Source organism: Zonotrichia leucophrys, chromosome 7 (assembly GCF_028769735.1).
Source record: "Zonotrichia leucophrys gambelii isolate GWCS_2022_RI chromosome 7, RI_Zleu_2.0, whole genome shotgun sequence".
In the NCBI taxonomy this organism is placed as follows: Eukaryota; Metazoa; Chordata; class Aves; order Passeriformes; family Passerellidae; genus Zonotrichia; species Zonotrichia leucophrys.
The window spans coordinates 24,407,772-24,428,261 of NC_088177.1; the positions used below are offsets into that span (position 1 = coordinate 24,407,772).

General features: G+C 43.8%; 1 protein-coding gene across 5 annotated transcripts in view; it reads left to right on the forward strand.

Moving 5' to 3' along the window:
- The window catches only part of WIPF1 (WAS/WASL interacting protein family member 1), a 55,484-nt gene extending 36,066 nt beyond the window's left edge, over positions 1-19,418 (forward strand). For 4 of the 5 annotated variants that reach the window (XM_064718284.1, XM_064718287.1, XM_064718285.1 and 1 more), the window contains 7 exons: positions 3,106-3,194; positions 4,622-4,751; positions 6,763-6,930; positions 8,122-8,883; positions 11,331-11,543; positions 13,175-13,288; positions 14,601-19,418. In XM_064718284.1, coding sequence (XP_064574354.1) covers positions 3,144-3,194; positions 4,622-4,751; positions 6,763-6,930; positions 8,122-8,883; positions 11,331-11,543; positions 13,175-13,288; positions 14,601-14,656 — 1,494 coding nt within the window. In that variant the 5' untranslated portion in view covers positions 3,106-3,143 and the 3' untranslated portion in view covers positions 14,657-19,418. Of the gene's footprint in view, positions 1-2,501; positions 2,667-3,105; positions 3,195-4,621; positions 4,752-6,762; positions 6,931-8,121; positions 8,884-11,330; positions 11,544-13,174; positions 13,289-14,600 lie in introns of all 5 variants that reach the window. The other variant, XM_064718286.1, reaches the window with a different exon arrangement.
- Positions 19,419-20,490: the final 1,072 nt, after the last annotated feature.

Consider the following 20,490-nt stretch of genomic DNA (forward strand, 5'->3'; position numbering starts at 1 on the left):
TTGGTTTTAAACGAAAATTTGACAATCTAGGGTGTTCATGGGCTCTGTAAGTGCATGCATGATATGTTTTTGTGTGGGCACACAGGTTTCTCAGTCACGCCATGTGATCTCTTTTCTGATGGCTCCTAAAGGAAGTGTGTGCTCTAAAACCCCATGAGTAAACAACCCTGCAGGATGCTCGTGTTAAACTTCAGGCCAGTTTTGCCAGAGTTTGGTTTATTACAGAAGCTTGTCCTGTGCTTCCAAAATGCCATTTTCCAGCCTGTCTCTGAGGGCTATAGGGCTTGTTCAACAGCAGCAAAATGCAAGCTCACCAATGTGTACCTAATTTCGATGGCAGTTCGGTTGAGAGAGCCCTTCAGTGCCAAAATACCAGCTAGTGTGTGCAGTGATTGGGTACAGGAACATGTAAGATGGGATAGAGAAGGAGGGAACACCTAGTGCATTTCTCCCCACTGCCTCCTTACAAATCATGTGTGCAGAGAGTGTTTTGGAGAAGCTGCAAGGGTCTGTGGGTAGTGGTTTCCCCTTAGAGAACTCAGGCTTCAAGCATCACCTTACTTCCTCTTTATGCCACCAATTCCTTAAGAAGCTGATCTAAAACAATCCAGTTAAAAGCAAAAAAAAAAGTAGAACAGAGCAGCCCAAGACGGAAACCATCTCTAAGTGACAGGGAGGTAGACAAGTTATGGTGTTTTACAGGAAGTGCTTCACAGACCACCTGGCTCACTTGTTGCATTCAGGTCTGAGCTGCCTTAAAGGATTCATTTAAAAGTCTGATATCAAACCAAACTGTATTCTGCCTGCTCCAGAAACTTTCCTGTGACACAGGGAGTGCCAAAGAGACTTGATGGTACGTTATCTGGACTGCTTTGACTTCCTAGCAAAGCAGTGCAGAGAGAAGAATTTCTCTTTTGAATCCAATGAAGTAGTTAAGGGCTTGGTGAAATACCCTCATGGCACAGTTAAGCTAGAGACAGCTGCAGCTGTGAAAAGACTGTGTTAAGAAACAGGATGGTTGTGGTCTACTGTAAGAAATAATTTTCCTGTTGACTATTTTTTTAAACAGGAAGCTGAAGAACAAAGCAGCATTAGTCTTGGTGCTTTTAATATGTTTCAGATTTCAAGTATTGCATTTAGAATATGCTGATTGGAAAAGGATAGGACTTTGTGCAGCTTTTATGTAACAGCTGAAAGCTACAAATTTGGGAGATGGGAGTATAACTAAATTCAGGTGGATCCTCTGACTATGAAGCTGTTGTTTCTCTGAGGTAGGTGAAGGTGCTCAGTAATGCAGCAGGGGGTTGCCAAGAGCAGGCTGCTCTGTTTGCAGAGGGACTGTGAACGCCTGCATTTGCACAGCACCGTGTAGGCTCGGCTTCACAGTTTCCTCTTTGCCGGTCTGTCTATCCGCCAGCTTCCCCTCTGCTTTGCTGGCTCTTTTGCAGTAACTGGAAACAGTTTCTGCAGTATAGGAGAAGAAAACCTGCTGGCACTAGTGCCTCACACCACTTTGAACTCCATGACTTTTCTAGATGGTCAGCTAGAGCTGTGGGTGATGCATCTGACTCTTTCCTCCACAAAGATTTTACATAAAATCCATTAAAGTCTTATTTCAGAAAATATTTCTTCTGAGGAAGGTAACTCAGCAATGTCAGGGAAGGAGGATTATAGCTGTATTCTAATTCTTTTGAAGAGGAGCATCTGATGAGAATAATCTGTATTTCTAAACAGTTTTTTCTGACACACATATCATGGATCATGTCAGATGCCATTACAGACTTTGTAGGTGGTGACTCACTGCAAATGTCATTTTGTTTCATTCAGCACATTTTCATAATGTTCATTCTAACTGTAAAAGGTACTGTACCTGGCATGATGGTGATTTGACAGATACTGTGCTATTACACTTCCCCTTGGTCTTATCTAAAACATTTAAGTTGCCTTAAAAAGTAAGAGCCGTGTATGCATGTAAATAACTGCCCTGGGGAGCTCAGCCATCAGCCTGGGGTTGTCTGGAGAATTACCCTTGTTCCTGTTCCCACTGTGTTTACCTGTCTTATGCAAACATTATATAAATCACTGTTACTAAAGGTGGCTCAGGTGAATGGCCAGCATGGGTGAAAGCTCAGATAAAAAAGCACATGCTCAAATGCCGTAGCACTATTAGAAATGCTCCAAAGCCCCTGATAGGCACAGTTCCAGCAAGCTGTGTGCCAAAATGCCACAAAAAGCCCTTGTGACTTGAAAATATGGTCCTTGACAGGACTTCAGGCTTTTTTTGTTGTTGTTCCATAATTTGGTTGCAGTAAATCTCTATATCTCAGCTGTGGCCCTCCTAGGATTGCCTGAGGCTGAAAGTTCAGCTTGGGGTGGGGAAAAGTGGGAGTGTGGTCCCTGGCAGGGAAGCTTGTGAAAGGCTGAGCTTTAGCAGCCAGGCTTTTCTGTCTGCAGCAGCCTGCAGCTGAGAGGCCAGGCTGACTGCTTCCCTTCCTCCTCAGGGAGAGTTCCAGAACATGTCTGTGTGTGCTGCTTCTGAGGAGGAGGAAGGTGCATTTAGACATGAAGATGATGGAGCTTGGGATCTTCAGAGCAAGCAGGGAGAGAGGAAGAAGCATAAGTCCATCCCAGAGCTCTGCTGTTCTACTCTACCCATAACAGTGGAGGTGCAGGAATCTTTTAGCAACTAAAGGGATTTAATAAGTTGACATCTCTTTCTGAGTATGATCCTAAAGTATGATGCCTTCTTGAAGTAAGGGCTGATGGTATAGCTTTGGGGCCATCCTGAAGCACTTCCATGGGAACAAGATTGTTGGTTACTGCATTTTGTGCACTGCCATAGCAATGCATGGATTGTGTAAGTGTTGAAAACTGGATGTATATCTATGGGTTTGTATGGCAGTGGGGATCATGTAGGGAGCTCTTGTTTAAAGATGCGTCTGGTTTCCATACAATTATACATAAAGTGCTTTTTGCTGATTATTTAGATTTCAGAAATGTAAAATATAACCTGTTAGCTGCAAGGATGTTCTCTAGCTGAGTAGAAATTTATTTATGAAGATGTATTAATCTCTGGACTTCGTGTGTTTGTGTTTTGCTGTGCAGGTTTCTTAGCAAGAGCAGACAGAGCTCATCCTTCCACCATGCCTGTGCCTCCCCCTCCAGCTCCCCCTCCACCCCCAACACTGGCCTTGGTAAGTTTTACAGGAGGAAAACATATGCACTGTTCTCTGCTGCTGCTTGTCACTTGGAATAGGATGTCCAGAGATTATGAGATGTGGATGAGGGTATCCATGATATTTGGGGAAGAGCTGTCCAACATATTGTTTATGGTTGATCATTTGTTCTGCAAGAACCACCATCACTTCTGCTGCCTTCCAGTTCTTCATGTGGATGTCACAATCCACTCCAACTCTCCATCCTTTTATTCTTCCCACACTAGTGCCTGATCTGGTGGAGAGACAACAGCTTGTCTAATGGGACTTGAAGTCTTGTCTTTCTCCAAACCTGTACTCCCACCTTCTCCCTTGATCTACTCCAGTACTTCCATGACTTGAGCCCCAAAAAAATAAATCCTATTGTTTAAATTTGGTAAGGATAGCTCTTAGCTAGCACAGCTCCCTCAACCAGCCTGTGCTATCAGAGCTCAGGATCTGGCACAATGTAGTGGGTGAAACTACATCAGGCCTAGCATAAACTGGGATAGAGCTTGTGCTGTGCTTGCCCTCCCAACAGTCAGTCACCTCACTGACAAGAAGGAAGGCTTCTTGAGATGTCATTCTCAAGTACCTAGATATTTTCAGAGCAAAACCCTAGCTGATTACATGGAATGAGCTGTCAGTCAAGAGTCTTTCCTTCATTTGCCGCCTCAAGCAAGATACCGACTCTACTTGGTCCTTCCATGACAACTCTTTCAGGAAATCTCCATAACACTGATCTGATAAATAAAAAAATGTTTCAGGAACCATTTCCTAGAAGAAAGAGCCATATATATGTTCATATAGTGTATTGTTTGAAGTTTTTTTGTTCTTTCTTGAAAAACTGTGTCACCAGAACACAAAGTGAAAAGAGACAACCGTTGAGATAAACCTCATATGTCCCAAGGTTTTATTTGGTCCATTTGAAGAGGGCAATATTATTAAAGTGATAATTGTCATTTTAAGTATTTCTATCTCAGCTAAAATAGTAGACGAAGGTCCATCTTTGCTGTGCCTTATCTTGCAATTGTATTTCACCACAACTTTCAAGAACGTCCACCTTCTTGTATAATCAAGTTGTGTGTAGTCTATTCTTGTTCCATCTCCAAAATGGCACAGTTAAGCCTTGGCTTGTAAAAATGAGAGATTCTAAATCATGAGTTCAAAAAAGGTGAATTCACATAGAAGTGTACTGTTTCTAATGAATAATGTGCATTAGAATAGTGGTAGTGTTGGAGTCTTCAAGTCAGTAACAAGGCCAGCTACCTTTGATATCATTCACAAAAGTAGACATGGCATGCTACCCACTCCAATGCTGTTAAGACAGCCACTGAAGTCTCAAGTAACTACCATATTTAAGCAGAAATTTGTATCTAGAAGTTGTGGTTTATTTTGCCTCCTCATTTTTAATTTTTATTTTGCAGGCGAATACTGAAAAGCCATCCCTAAGCAAGTCAGAACAGGCGGGGCGAAATGCTCTATTATCTGATATTACCAAAGGAAAAAAGCTCAAGAAGACTGTTACTAATGACAGAAGTGCTCCAATCCTAGACAGTAAGTATGACTCTACGTGTTGGAATTTCTGTGGGCATGAATGGTTCTTCAGATCTGAAAGCAGAAAATTATTTCATATATCATCAGATGAATTGCCATGAGAGTAGATAAAAGAAAGTGCCAGAAATTGGCATGCATAAAAATAAATTCTATTCATCATGAATGAACAGTCAGCTGAGAAATCAAGTACTGCTTATGAAATGTGAATGCTATTTTGTTTGCTAATTCTCAAAAAGTGATTTATTTTCCTGTTTGCTTATATCAGAAAAATATGCAAGTCCTACCAGGAGTTCTGCTGAGGACATGCAGCAGATCAGGCATACAAAACCCCATAAGGACTGAGGAGAGGACAGGAATGAAGTGGAATTTCAGACTCTACTTTTGCATAAACAATATAAGAATAAATGCATGCCTGGCATGACACCATTGGCTCCAGTACCACTTAGAGCAAAACCCAAGCCAGAAGCCACAGCTCTACCTGTGTGTCACTGCTGCACGCAGTTTTGCCCCTCCTGGAGTGACTCAGGGCTGTTATCTTTTTAGATAGCCCAGCAGTACTGCACAAGGCAGTGCTTACCTGAATGGAAATAAGGTCTCCATCCAGCTGTGCTGCTGTGCTGTGTCTCACAGCACACCTTGGCAGCTGCCAAGAGGAGGCTAGGGAAGCCTGTGTAGCAGAAGTACTGGGAAGGCAGAACAGAAACAAGAGAAGAGTGAGGAACACAGGCCTGTGCTGACAGAGGAACAGCATTCATTTCCAAAGGAGAAAAGACACTTCTACAGACTGATTAGCTGATGTGATACACCTCAGTCTAGGTTTGGCCATGCAATTAAAGGCATGGTGATAGGAACATGATGACAAAAGAAGGAAATGCCCAGAGGAGTGTGACCAAATAAAAATAATTTTTAAAAAATTAGATACAGTTTTGCAAACAGCCAGCTACAGTTTTTAAAGATTATCTCTGAATGTGAAGTTACATGTTCTAGCTATTATGAGCTGGAGGGGATTAAAGGAGGGGGTAAACAGTAAGAGAAAAATGATGCAGCCTATTATCTTATTTACATGAATTAACAAATCATGATGAAAGACTAAACCATGGTAGCAGCATTTCTCCAGAGGTTCACACCCTATCTGAGTCAGAGCTGAACTGAGCTGACATGCTTAAGAGAGAAGGATAATGTGAAACATTCCCCTGTGGATACACTCTTCCTTTTTTCTTGGGGAAATTTTTAGAAGTGCTTTCCATCCATAGGTTTTAATTACTTCAAAGTCAGTGAAAATTTTACCCACGCCAACTTGTGGAAATCAGGATTCCAAGAAATTAAGGAAGTGATCTTAGCCTTTGTGGCCCAGCACCTGAGGGCTGATAAAATAATTCCTGCCTATTGGAAACATTAGCAGCTAATGATTCTGTCACTGCACTTCTGAACCTACGGAAATGGCATCACCTTTGCTACTAGGCTTTGTTTAAATAAGTAGATATGTTGCAATATCATCAATAATGAGAGAATTCTGTGCATTCCCAGCAGTGATTCCCAGAGACCTTCAGGAGGAGGGACTTTCTGCCTTCTTCCTTCCTTCCCTTTTTCCCATGAGATTGCTCTGTCTCTGCTTATGGAGACGTGGAGGGGAAGGATAAGAGAGCAAAAGTACAAAGAAACAGGAAGAAGCAACTAAGGTGCTAACAAAGACTATATTATGTTCTCAGAGGTCCCATCCATGCTCAGTTCCAAATTCTCTGAGCAATTTGCTCTGCTCTCTAGTCTAGAGCAGACTAAAGTAGTGATGGCATGATAAAACACAGAGGCTATGGTTGTTATGGTTATTGCACCAGCTCCTCCGCAGTGCAGTGGTGGTGGTGGTGATGATGGCAGCTGTGATGATCCAAACCTTGTGTGTTTTGAAAGTTCATCCCTTTTTTCCCCAGCTACAAGCATTACTCTAATGAAAGAGGTGACTTGGCAGGATCAGTCCTGCTTCACTAATATGGGGGATCTCTTTTCCCGACAGAACCCAAAGGATCTGGTGGAGGTGGCGGCGGTGGCTTTGGAGGAGGTGGCGGCAGTGGGGGTTTTGGTGGTGGCAGTGGTGGTGGCTTCGGTGGCGGTGGACCACCTGGCCTTGGAGGCCTTTTTCAAGCAGGAATGCCAAAGCTCAGATCTGCAAATCGAGATGCCGGTAAGAAAGACCTTGAATTTCCAGTGTGAAAAAATGGCATTGCTTAAAGCCTTCATAGCACGGCAATAACTTACCTGCTGGGGTTGAGGAAGCCATCAAATATCCTAGGCTCTTAGGAAATGTAATTTTCAGCTCGAATCTTGTTTTATTCTTACTATTAGGTTTTATGGGGGAGAAGCTAGACTCCCTTTCTACCCATCCTCTTGTATTGATGAAAGCTAAAGATCTTGGTAGTGTTGAAAGTATAGTCAGGCAAATTACATCTTGCCTTAGCTGTTGGGTGTGCAGGACAAGAGGGGAACAGAGGAGGATCCAGGCTAATTCTTTCTTGTGCACCAGGAAAAAAGATCTACTTTCCAAATGGAAAGTACTTGTGTCAGCTCCACAACAGCATGATTTGCTGCTTAGGGAGTGCATGAGGCATCGCAGCTGGCTGGTACACATACTGCAGATGGAGGCTGTCTGGAGTTTGCTTCTGGCTGACAAACAGCTGCCCCAAGCCTCATGCCCCTTTAAACGAGGACATCTGGGGTCACTGAGTTTTTTAAGTTCAAGGACATAGGATTTCATACTTGTTGAAGGACTATGCTATGGAGATTGTAGAATGTTACAAATATTATGTATTTTATAGCCTAACATAATTTTCCAGCACATGTGTACAACACAGTCTCTCAGAGCTGGTACTTTCTATTGTGTCACAGTTTATTTTTGGGAACTTGTATTAATACAAAAGTTCCTGGCATCACAGAGCAGTACTTGTGAACTGCAAGGCCAGCTGCCTTCTTCCTGATGTGCACAACTACATCCTTAGATCACAGCTACCAGAAAGGGCTGAAAAAAACTTTTTGATGACCTTTTGTTGTTAAATGTAATTTAAAAGCTAAGATTTCTTTGCTCTCAGGTTGATGCTGTTTGGTACTTGTTCCTCACAATTTCTTCCCTTCCCGTTTTACTGGTTGGTGTATGATGGCTGCATCACTTCTGTTACTTTGTGGCCGCTTAACTCGTGCCTCCTCAGCAATATCAGGATGTCACCCGGTACCCTGGAGCGGTTTCCCAATGGTACCGGCGTTGGGGCTGAGCCTCAAGGCAGGGGTGCCCCGTGCCGGGCTGCGCCCTGGCCGCTCGCAGACCCTTGGGAACCGCGGCCCCGGTGCCACGGCGCTGATGCTCCCTGTCCTGTGTCCGCAGACGCCGGGGGAGGCCGGCCGCCCGTCCTGCCGCCCGGAGGCCGCTCCGCCGCCGCCAAGCCCTTCTCCCCGCCGAGCGGCCCGCCGCGCTTCCCGGGGCCGCCCTCGGGGCCGCGCACCGCCGCCCCGGACCCGCAGAGGAGCCGCGTGCCGCCGCCGAGGCCCGACACCGGCTCGAAGCCCGAGGCGGCGCCGCCGCCGGTGCCCAGCACGCCCCGGCCCATCGCCTCCAGCCTGCACAACCGGGGCTCGCCGCCGGTGCCGGGGCTGAGCCGGCAGCCCAGCCTGGGGCCCTCGCCCCCGCCCTTCCCGGGCAGCCGGGCCGCGGGGTCGGCCGCGCCCCTCCGGCAGCCGGGCCCCGGCGCGCCGTCCCCCTTCTCGGGCCGGCCGCCGCTGCCGCCCACCCCGGGCCGGCCGGCCGAGGACAAACCGCCGCCCCCGCCGCCGCCCCCCGCCGGGCACCGGCCGCCCGCCGCCCGGGAGGCGTCTCTGCCGCCGCCGCCGCCGCAAAACAGCAAGCCGCCCGTGCCCGCCGCCCCCCGGCCCGCCCTCGGCGCCCCGGCGCCCCCGCTGCCCCCCAGCAGGCCGGGGCCGCCCCCCGTGCCGCCCACCCCCGCCGGCGGCGACGAGATGCCGCGGCTGCCGCAGAGGAACCTCTCGCTGGGGTCGTGCCCGGCGCCCGGCGGGGGCCGCTCCGGACCGCTGCCCCCGCCGCCCGGAGAGCGACCGCCGCCGCCCGTCAGAGACCCGCCCGGCCGCTCAGGTAGGGAGCGGGGACGGGGACAGGGGAGAGGGGGCCTGAACGGGACAGGTGGCACGGGGAGAGGCTGCTTTGGCCATGCCCATGCCAGTTTCACATGCAGAAAAAACACCTCCCAGGATGACATCCCTGTTAGGCACTAGGAATTCTGCAGTTGGAAGTGAGGGTGTGTGGGCGTCAGGGTGGCTTAAGGAAAGTCAAAGTGCATCACCAGTGTGCTCACGTGTGCTTTTATAGATTTTGGTGACTTTCATTATAGTCACTGTAATTGACGAGGGTTGCAAAGGGATTTCCCCATTACCTTCTTTGATGCAAAGCAGCTTCTGGTAAAGTGACAACATGACTTCCTGAGTCAACCAGTGTGAGTTAATGGTTGCATTCTCGCGAGTGGAGGTTTGTGGAACCTGACCTTCTACGTGTTCAGAGACACAAGCACAGTCAAATACAACAGCTTTAATCAAAGACCTGGCCAACAGTTGTTAAATGTAATAGCACTTGTTACCGCGTGACTAAGTGTTATTACTTACCGTATGTACGTATCAAATTAGACTAAGAGTAGAATCATCTCCTTTGACCAATTTCATAATGTACATTGTTCTCTGTGACAACTGTTGTTCATAACTTTTAAGAATTCCACATCATAACTCAGCTCTCTGATACCTGATAGGTGTCCCTTGAGATGAGAGAATTTAGGCACAATCAAACCCTGTAACAGGTGGAGAAAAGCATCGCACAGAAGATACTGCTGGGAAACTCCATAGAGTTGCCTTTTCATTTCATCCTTTGGAATAAACTCAGAAATCATCTCTAGCCTGCCTAGTCCTAGACAAGAGAAATGAATGTGATGGGAGCTCCCACAGACAGCTATGTTGTTTTCCAGATCCTTGAACCAATCTGGAGCTCCAACACCCGCAGCAGCTGTACAGAAAACAGTGGCCCTGTAACTGTGCTTTGTGGAGCTGCTTGCCAGCCTAGAGGATGGCACAATGCTAGTGCAGCCTGCAGTAGATAAATCAAAGAAATCCCATTACAATTGACCAAATTGATGGGTCAAAGTTGCAGAGAGTGTCTGCAATTATTCAGTCACTCTAAGAGTTTGTTCTGTGGTGGCCTTGGCTGCCACCAGTGCTTTCTTACTTGACCCTTTTCTTTGGCAGATGGTTTTAGCAAACCTGCACTAACTTTCTTTTGGCTCAATTCCAGCTCAGTAAGTAGAAGGAAGTTGTAGCAGTACATTCTAAACATGAATGCACCTATTCTGCAGTAGTTCAGTATAGACAGTGGAGTTTAGCTAGGTTTAGAGAGAGCAAGCAAAACTATTCTGAAAGTTGCTGAATGCTTCTCATTTTTTGAAACCATTCCCTGAAGGCAAACTTTGTAAAATAAGAAGGGGAGCAAAAATACACAAAGTACAGCATGTTTCTTGAAATGTTTCAATGCTTTTTGCTGGAGACACAGTATCTACTGCTCTCTTTTTCAAAGTGCACGTCTGTAGATAGATTTCATCAAGACAGGGAAGCATTTATGGAAAATTGACATAATTGTCAATTGCCCAACTGCCCCAAGCAGAGGTAGTGAGACTTTTGAACATGCGTAACTCTCCGCACCCTCTGCTTCACCTTCTTGTGTCCTAACCATGGGCACTTCTCTCCCTGGCAGAAGCAGCTTTGCTGTCTTTGTTTACTTGTCTTGTAGAAGCGCCCTTCCCCTGCCCTCAGGGCAGCCGTGGGTCTGTGTTACATAGGCTGTACCTTCGTATTTGACCTGTCACGTCCGTGTCAGTTACAGATACACAAACACTGGAAGTGCCAGTCTATGTGTGAGGTCTGTTTCCTGCTTTCAGGGAGATGGATATGCTCCAGCTACTGAAAAACCTGTCATGCAGCTCATTTGTTTGTAAATGAGTGAGCTGATGAGCTGCTGCTTCACGCGGCCACTCCTGGGCAGAGCTCCCCTGTGGGCACCACACGCCCAGAGGGAACCACCCCTATGGACAGAGAGCCTCTGAAGGTAGCAGGTGCCTTCTGCTGCACGTCCTCTTGCCTTGCAGTGGTCCATAAAAAGGAAATGTGTTATGGTTTGGATCTCTACAGCGCCCTGAATTCCCGCTGTGACTTCTGCTTGGTGTGGCCACTGTTTATTTAGAGTGGTTTAAAAGTAGGCAGGACCTTTAGGAGGCTTTTGTAGCTGAGGGGAATACGAGTGTGGACACTGCAGTGTGTTTATGTTTAGATATACCTGCTTCTGTGAGCTGTACTCTGCAAATCAGCACTAAATCCCTGGAGAGCAGGGAAGTGGGTGCTGAGGGCCAATTACCCCTTGGGGCCAAGGGTCCTGACACAGCCCTTTGTGTTAGCGGGAGGCCTTGGGATGCCCGCAGGGGCTTTCCACTGGGAGAGTAACCCCTGGTGTTAACAGCATCTGTGTATTTGCTGCTTGCCTTGCTCCAGGCCCGCTGCCACCGCCTCCCCCCATCAGCAGGAACGGGAGCACCTCACGGGCCCTGCCCAGCGCCCCGCAGCTGCCGTCCCGGGCAGGCCTGGACAGCCCGAGGGCCGGGCCGCGGCCTCCGCTGCCCCCCGACCGGCCCGGCTCCGCAGCGCCGCCGCCGCCACCGCCGCCCTCGGCAGCTGTCAGAAACGGCTTCCAGGACCCCGGTGATGGTGAGCCACCTCCCAGATCTTTGCCCTCCGCAGAGAAGGTGTAGGGGCTTTTGGCCCTAATACCTCAAAGGAGGTTTGGGATAGAGACTTAGTTTCTAGTGTCAGCCTTTGATTTCTGACCAACAGAAGTGTCACTTGGGTCTCAGTTGACCCTGGCAAGTAAGAACATAATAAATATGCTGTACATAGAGCAGAATTGCAAAGTCATCAATACAGTCTCCAAAATAACCCTTTGAAAAGTTTTTTCAAACCCTTTTCCCTGAAAAAAAGGAAGGGAATTGTTTCAGCTCTAATATGCATTCAAACCACAGCTACACTGACACTTCGGAAGTCGGAACAAGTTTGATGACTCAAAAGCTGAAAAACAGATGAGGGAAGAGATTGTCAGAACATTGCTGAAAATGTCAAGTATCTATTTCTGCTAGTGTTTATTAAAAAGATGAGGTCCAAGATTGCTGTGTTTTAAAGATTCGTCATGCTTTTCTTTTTAATTGTTTTCTACTTGCATAGAACAGATAAATCCTTCAGTTAATTATGTAAGGCCAAAATTGGTATTCCTGACATTTATAAGGTTAGAAAAAAGCAAACAGAAAATGAACTATAGCTCATGCTTTTAAAACATCTTCACGCATCAGGTAAGGCAGAAGGATCACAGGCGTATTTCTTCCTGCACAAGAAATTTGCAGGGTTCAGAACATGCAGCTGCTTTACACACTTTTTTCTGATTGCAGCCATTGGAAGTAAACACAGAAAAACTGGATCCAGCAAATAATCACATGTACAAATGCCAGGTAGAACTAACTGAGCTGTTCATTACATTATGCAGTAAAATACAGCAATATCTCAATAAAGTTATGGTTGCAAAGTCCTGAAGGAAGCAAGTGAAGAAATAACAAAGTTTAAGTTAGCCCGCACTTTCTTCTTTAGGCTTTCAAAATCTGGTGCAAAACAGGGCTCTTGGAACATTTCCTATTATTTCAATGAAGAAACTGGTATGCTTGCTTTATTTAGAATTCTATAGACTCAGTAAGTACATCAAAAGGGCCCCTGTAGTCTAAAGAGATATAGCTTCAAGTAATACATTTATACATTTTTCCATTTTTGACACTAGTTATATACAGGATTCTCTATCATAAATTTTAGCATAATGGGTATTTTTCTTCTTCCAATATAAATATTAAGAGAGAAGAAACAGTGCTTATGGGAGTATGCTTTTGAGCTTGATATATCAATGACACTTGAATAGTGGCCAGTTCTATACCAGGAGCAAAATACTGTTTTGAAGTAGGTGAAACAAGGCAGTTCTGGTAGCACATATCTGTGTGTGTTAAAAAAGCAGATCTGTTATACATGGAAGGGAGAGTAAGACTTATTTTAGTGGAATTGTGGCTGTTTTCCTGATCTGTAATTTTGCATTAAACTGACAAAATGATCGATTTGATAGAAATTTTCATTCCCAAATTAACCTAAAGCATCATCTTCCCTGACTTCCTAAGAGAGTGCTGGTTCAGTATGCAGCTGTGTAAGCATTTTGCAATTTAAAACATGCATTAAACATGATGTCAGTGTCAATTGACTTTCCTAAGCTATATCAGAAAACTAATGAGTAAATTGCATGGGATTTTTTTCAGATGAATGGGAAAGCAGATTTTCTTTTCATCCGATATCTGATTTGCCACCTCCAGAGCCATATGTACCCATGAACAGAAGTTATCCCAGTAAACTAGCAAGAAATGACAGTAGAGGTAAGTTGGAATTTCAGTGTATTGTCTTAAAATCAAGTGCATGGGGAAGAATCTGGATGCTGAGGTTTCCAGAGTTCTCAGGCTAACAGTCTGGTTGTCCTTCCTCACCACACTGGAAAAGCTAAATGCAAGTTCATAGGTACAAGCCCTCTAAAACTTTTTGAGTGGGGAATTGTTTGTTTTTTAAGTTGAATCATGTACTGTAAGTGACCAACTCTGCCATTATAGTCAGCCCTTCTGCTTTAGGCAGCCAGAACCACAAAATCCCTCAGAACTTTCTTTTCATTTCTCATCTAAATTAATGCATTTTTGTGCCATTTATTTTTGTGCCAGCATCATCCTTGAGTTTAGTTTTCCTCTCTTCTTGTGTGTTAAACTCTTCATGTTTTTTAAGACAACAGTCATATCCTCCTCTCAGTTTTTGTTTTGCTGGGCTGAATAAATCTGAATGTACTACACTCTGCTTCCAAGCCATGTTCTCTGATTAGCAGAGCTGCTTAGGTATACACTTCTGTTTGTTTTTGTCTTTTCCAATCTGTGTTACATGCTGTTCCAGCTCAGGTTTCAAACATGCCTTCTACAGCAGCATGAATGTTTCCTATCACTTTTTTGGGGTATTTTGCCTGATAGACCCAAGGATCAATTGCTTCTTTTACAACCAGTGGCATTGGTGGCTCACAGTTATCATGTAATCATCTGTATATGCAGATGCTTCTCTCCTGTTTCCAGATGATGAAGTTTTGGTTTGAGGCAGAGATTCCTGTTAGTCTCTGACTGTTCACTTTGCCCTGTTAGCTTTCATCCCATTTGTATTAGTCCACAAAGGAAGGCAAAGTAACATGTCCATTTTTTTGTGTTTTCATTTGTGAGTTTGATGTGAAGATTTTCATATAGGGAAAAACATTAAGAGCTTTGAAATTTTATTGTGTTTAGAGCTTGCCAGTTTGTTGAGATTTGCGCGTATGGTAAGTAGCACTGAGAAGTTGTGTGTTCACATAAATTAGTAAGGCTAACAGGAACCAGCAGTCCATTTTAGGAAGGGGAAAACGGACCAAAATACATACACTTTCCAGGCATTAGGGATAGCATTAGTTAAAAACGTTATTTTACAGTGTTCGAAGTTCTGATGTTGTTTAATAAACAAACCAGCAACTCTACAAAGATTTGCTGGTTTTGTTTTTTTTTAATGGCCAGGCATGAAAATTAGTAGCTCTTCAACAGTTACTGAATTATTTGCTTGGATGTAAACTCCCCTTCAAAAGAAGGAGTATTCCAGGAGGAGTAACACCAAAACCCCTTCTTTCTCTTTTAGGTGGTTCTGTCCGAAAAGAAAGAGGTGCCCCCCCGCTCCCGCCTATCCCAAGGTGAAATGAGTTCTGGCCCATCTTTGGGTGACATCTGCTCTCAAGTTTCCTTCAAGTCAACTCTCCTGTCCACATGACTGGAAAGTTGTCTGTCCTGATTGATTTCCACTTTTGGCTTGTCAGCTGGAACAAACTTCAGTCTATTACAGAAGTAATAGATGTGGCTTATGGACTATAGTTGCTCAAAGCTCTGACTTTTATTCGCTTAAACTGCAGGCATTTTGTGGACCCTACAGAACGTAGGTGCATCATGCTTACCATGTCCAACCCCGTTCCCTGGAGAGCTCCGTGGGAAGTCTGGCTTTGAATTTGATAGAGCTTGAACAAAGCTGTTTCATTCACTTTGGGTACAGTAGCTGTGTTATTTTAATGATAAAGTATTTGATGCTTAAAAAAAAGTTGCTGGGTAAAAAGTGTAGCCAAGAGTCCCCTGGATCCTTCTTTGCATGCCTAACTCAGCCTATCTGCTTCTGCAAGCCATAGATCTACTACATGGTGACAAAGAGTTCATCTTTAACTTTTTTACTTCAGCTTAGTCAAGCAAATCTTAAACAATGCACAACACCTCCTGCCTCAAGGATTGAGTGTCCCTGGCCTTGTTTTTATCTTCAGAGAATCTTCCAAAGAAAAGCACAAGTGAAGAATTCACCAGCATAAAAAAAATACTTTTTTAACCCTCTTTCCTATTTTTTAATAGTGTTATGTGTTCTGTGACCTAATTCTGTCCTACTCTTATCTGGACCAACCCATGTCATGTCATCCATGCCTTGGATTGCTGTAATGCCCTCTGCCTGATAGTGCATATGAGGAGTCCTCAGAAGGTAGTCTGAGTGCAAACACAGCAATTATTGTAGCTACAGGCTCCTCCTGTAAAGCATCACTAGTGCCAGTGCTCCACAGACTGCTTCCCAGTTGTTTCTTTGGTACAACTAAATGATGGGGTTTGACTTACAAAGCTTCTTGGCACTTAGGTCACGAGTCTCAGAGAGCTTGTGTTTGATTTCCATTATGGTAGAGTGGCCAAGGTCAAAAATGTTCCTCAGTGAAAGCCCTTTGATGTTGTGAGAGCGGTCCGGGGTTTGTCCATTCAAGTGGGAGCATCCAAAATTTGCTGTCTGCATTGGTTCAAGAGAAATGGAAAGATTTGGCTATGAAGCTTGTCCTTTCAAACTTTGCTGAAAGGAATCTCTACAGAGAGCTGCAAGGCTTATGATAGAAGAAAGAGTAAAGTATTCTAACATTGTGGCAAGTGGTTAATATGTTTCATGGCTTTTGAATTTTGTGTATGAGAAAAGAGCTCATTGTATGAGTGAATTTTACAAGTGGATCTAAATGTGTATAAAATGCTTTTGGAAATTAGAGGAAGATGATAATTCTGAAATATTGGATGATGATAATTGAAATATTGGTCAATGATAGCTCTTTATTAATTGGACCTCTGAAAAATATCCTCTCAGTCTCATCAGCAGTATGTTTCTTCAGTGTTTTCCTTGGGATCCCTACCAAGCCTGTGTCAGCAGCTGTGCTTCACAGGGTGTTGCTCAAAAAAATCCAAAATAAAACATAGAAACTAGTCATGTAGGTTAAGAAAATGTTTCCCTAGCATGGGAGATATCCTAAGTACACTCTGTGGCTAGAATGAGGTCAGTCCTTGAAAATCTAGGGAATTTAGCCAAAGAGAGTCTGGACCCTGCTGAAAGGTCTGTGAATAGGGCTTTTTGCTCTGTCTGTGAGCAGGGAGGGGCAGATCTGCTTTCTGCCTGGCAATCACATTGAAGGAGATGAGACTAGAGTTGGATTTAGCCAGATCAAATTTAATTTGATCTTTTCAGTGTTTGTTTACAAAATCTTGTTAGCTGTGACAGCATTTGTACAGCATGTTTTTTACATTTTTGTATCTAGTGACCTATTTGTAGTTCCTGTTCATGCTCGTGAACCTGCAATGAAATGCGCAGGCGCAGGGATGTAGCTGCATCCAATTGCAGGATCGTGGCTCTAAGAGTTCCTTAAACAGATACTGGTGGAACCTCCGTATGACAGGTGCACCTTGGGATCAAACCTGGCACAATGCTGAATTTGTATATGTATTTGATAGATGTCACTTAAAGTGCCTGTCTCTTTGGGATATTATTTTGTGAATAGAAGTCCAAATAAGATTTTTAGCCTAATAACTTAAAGGATAAATTATTGTATTCATATTATAAAGCAGAAGCACTTAATGCTTTTCTAAGGAACAATAGTTTGAATTTAAGAATACAATATTTTCAGTACCTTGACTTGCCAAATCTTTGTTAATATCGAAATAGCTATGTAGCCAAAAAAAAACCTCAGCCCTCCAGAAATGATATTTTTTTATAACTTACCTGCTTCCAACATAACTGTTTTACTTTGGTAAGTCAATGAAAATGCTGCCCAATGTTCTTCCAATACTCTGTATAATTCAAAATATCCTGTATTTGATCGTTTCAGCAAGGTTTTTTGACCAGAAATCTGGACCACTACCAAAGACTTGGAAAACCAGCTTCAGTTTCACTTTAAAATGTGCTATGTAAAAGGCCCCAGGTTAACAAGCCAAGAATCCTGAGCTGCTTAGGTTTTAGAAATTATTTTTTACTCTAGAAAACTCTTCAGAATAGATGTTTGGCGTACATGTAAAATAGCTTAATACTGCAGAAAGGAGCATTTTTTTTCACATAACAACAGCATTTCCACTTATATGTTTTGCTGTAAAAGTCCCTAGATATATTCCAGAACAACGCAGCATTTTATCATTCAATATATTGCTTCATGTAGCAGTAGCTATTTACAATATGATCAGTATTAAAGTATTTATGTCACTATGAAGTGTTAAAAAGGAATAATACAAAACAGGTTGAATCAATGGTGCCTTATGAATTTTTTAGTCAATTTTTCTGTGTCTCAGTAGAAGAATTAATAGACATTGCTCTTCCAGGTCCTAAGTACACAGTGCCGACGGTAGCATTTTACAGTGTTTGAGCCAAACCCTGCTGTGGTTGTGTGCTCAATCTGCCAACTCCAGGTGGAGCTCAGTGCGTGGAGAGGCCACTGGATCAGTGTGCAGGTGAGGTGTATGTGGGCACTGGGTGGCTTCACAATCAGTTGTTGGTATTGCTCTCAAAATTCAGACCTGTCCCAAAACCAGTGTCTGATGCTGCTGTCCACACAGCCCAGCTGACTTCAGTCAGTGTGGTTGCAGAGGTTACAGAAGTAAATTGGATTCACTGCTTGCATCTAAGATTTGCTGGGTTTGTTTCAATGGCACTGTATTATAAACCCTCACACCTCAACCTGTCTTCTTACCTTACCACTGAGGCTTGCACTGTGTGACAACAGCCACGGATGTTTGTTTTTGTTTCATTCAACTCCATAAATAAAATGAGAATAACTTTTGTACCATGTAAAAATAATTTCCGCTCTATATTTTTGGAAGAAAAGCATGTGTTATGTTTGTTATGACTTTCTGCACCAGCCACTGGGAGAAGAGGTCACAGTGATGAATGTTCAGAGTTGTTAAAGGAAACTCAGCTTGTGATTCAGGAAGTGTCTATTTCTAAAATTGAAATAAATAACATGGCAAAGTTCTTGTTTAAAATCCAGCATTTCCCAACACTAAAAGAATCATAAGGTTTGTTTTTTCTTTTCTGCAAGACAGCACTGTGAAAGAAGTTCCTTATATTGTCAGTTTTAAAACTGGGCAGTAGTTTCTCCTTGCAGCATCAGCTATTTGCATGACACTTGTAGATCTGTCTTGGAGCAGGGGATAAAGGAGCTAAACTGCTATCATGCATCACATGTCTTGTAACACAGCAATCTTCTGTACAGAAGTATGGGAATAGGAACAGTACTTTTTTGCCTTGGAGATAAAGAATGGACTTGAGTGATCAAACTCAACTTATTTTAAGCAGAATGTCAAATGTTGAGGGACCTAGAGAGGGCCCCTTGGCCACAGGACACTGGAAAAGAGAAGATTGCTCAAGGAAATAAAAGCAACTGAATGTTGTTACCAGAACTAGAGTAAAAAATAAGGTATCAGATGTGCACTTGGGAGTTCCACGTAGCAGTGGTGTGAACACCTTTGTCTCACAGCTGGGTGCAAGGACCTGACACAGCGGTACATTGACTCCACGGGACACAGATTGTGTGAGCCTTCATCTTTCAAACGGTATTCAGCAGAAAATAAGGACAATCTCTCACCTGAGATATCCAGGAGCACTTCAAGGGCAAATTCATGGAATGGTTCTTCATGTACACTGGAAGAAAACAGGGATCTTGTAGCCTGTAAGATGGATGTGTTTGGACCATTCAGTTAAAATCTAACTGGAGCATTGGCAATGAGGGGAGTATTGGAATAACTCGGGCAGAAGCAGGGCATGTGTGTATGGTCTCAGTGAGTATGCAGCAGGTAGGTATGCAGATGTAAAAAGCAAAAATGGAAACAGCATGTCTTAAGGGAGTAACCTTTTATGTATGTTGCCATTTTGAAATACAGTTTGTCTGTGGTAAATATTCCTGAGTGTAAACTAATGCATGCAGAGGAAGACATCTAAATTTGGACTTCCAAAGCCACACAAGAGGCCAATATAAAACATAAAACAGGCTGAGCAAAAAGTAACATTTGTATCAGATGCTTAAAGTTTGAGCTTTTTATAAAATATTAATCTGGTTCTGTGAATTTTTTTGCTTAACCTTTATTTTGTAAGTGATTTTGTTATTTTTCTGTCCTATACCAAATAAATTTTACTTTTATTTAATTGTTGGTGCAGACTGTTACATTGAGGACAAACACAGTTACTTCTTTGACAAAAGCACTTGTTGGCTTTAGCAGGAGCATAGCAGTGAGCCTGGCAGGAGCTGGGGTGAGCTGTTCCCCTCCTCCTGTCTGCCATGGGACAGCAGCACAGCAGTAATTCTCAGAGCACTTTGGTCCTACATACAGTGAAGGACACCTGCAGATAAGGAGAAATAATGAGTTTACTTTAGGATAAAGAATGATTGAAAACCAGTGGTTTGTGATGCTGTACTTGTACGTGGCTGTTGGGTGAGCTGTGGCCATTGGCTCTTGGCAGGGGAAGCTAGGCACTTGCCAGGGGAAGATGACATGGGAAATCACTGTTGGTAAGTGTAGATTTTTATTTATTGTGTCTCCACTCACAAGGCAGAAAGCTGCCAGAGAATAGGAAACAAACCCTCCTTTTGACTTTGGAGCCCTGTTCTTTATCATATACATTAAGCTATTCAGATAATTTGAACTAGGTTCATCAAAGAAAGACCCTTTTATCAAAGTCCACAGGAGGTTAAAATTCAAGCTGCACTTCCAGCTTCTTCTCAGAAGTTAGAAAGGTCATTTGGAAAGCTAAAAAGCTCTGTACTATAATTCATCTGTCTTGCAAAGAGTTAAACATCAGGTTTACTCTCGTGCAGGTTGCAGATCCTTTGACATCTCTGGGGACTGCTTGTTGATACCTTCATTTTACAGACTGACTGAGACAAAGAGCACTTTCTTATGCCACCAACCCTTGTGTAGCCTGCAGACCCAGCAATCCTGATGCCTGGGCTATGGAAACAGAGAAACCATGGTGGAGAGTGGGGGGAAGCTGGTGAGCTGTAAAGGAGCTGGCTCAGCAGGCTGTGAGACCTTTGCAGATGTCAGTGGCAGTAGCCTTGATTGAGAACACAGAGGTATGAATCTGGCCATCAGCTAGTAGGCATGTTTTACCAAAGAAATCGTGGTTTTTTTTCTAGTTTTCAAGAAATCAAACCACTTGCTTGGCTTCAGAAAGAGGGAACTGAGCTGAGCACTCTGTGACCTTGTCATAA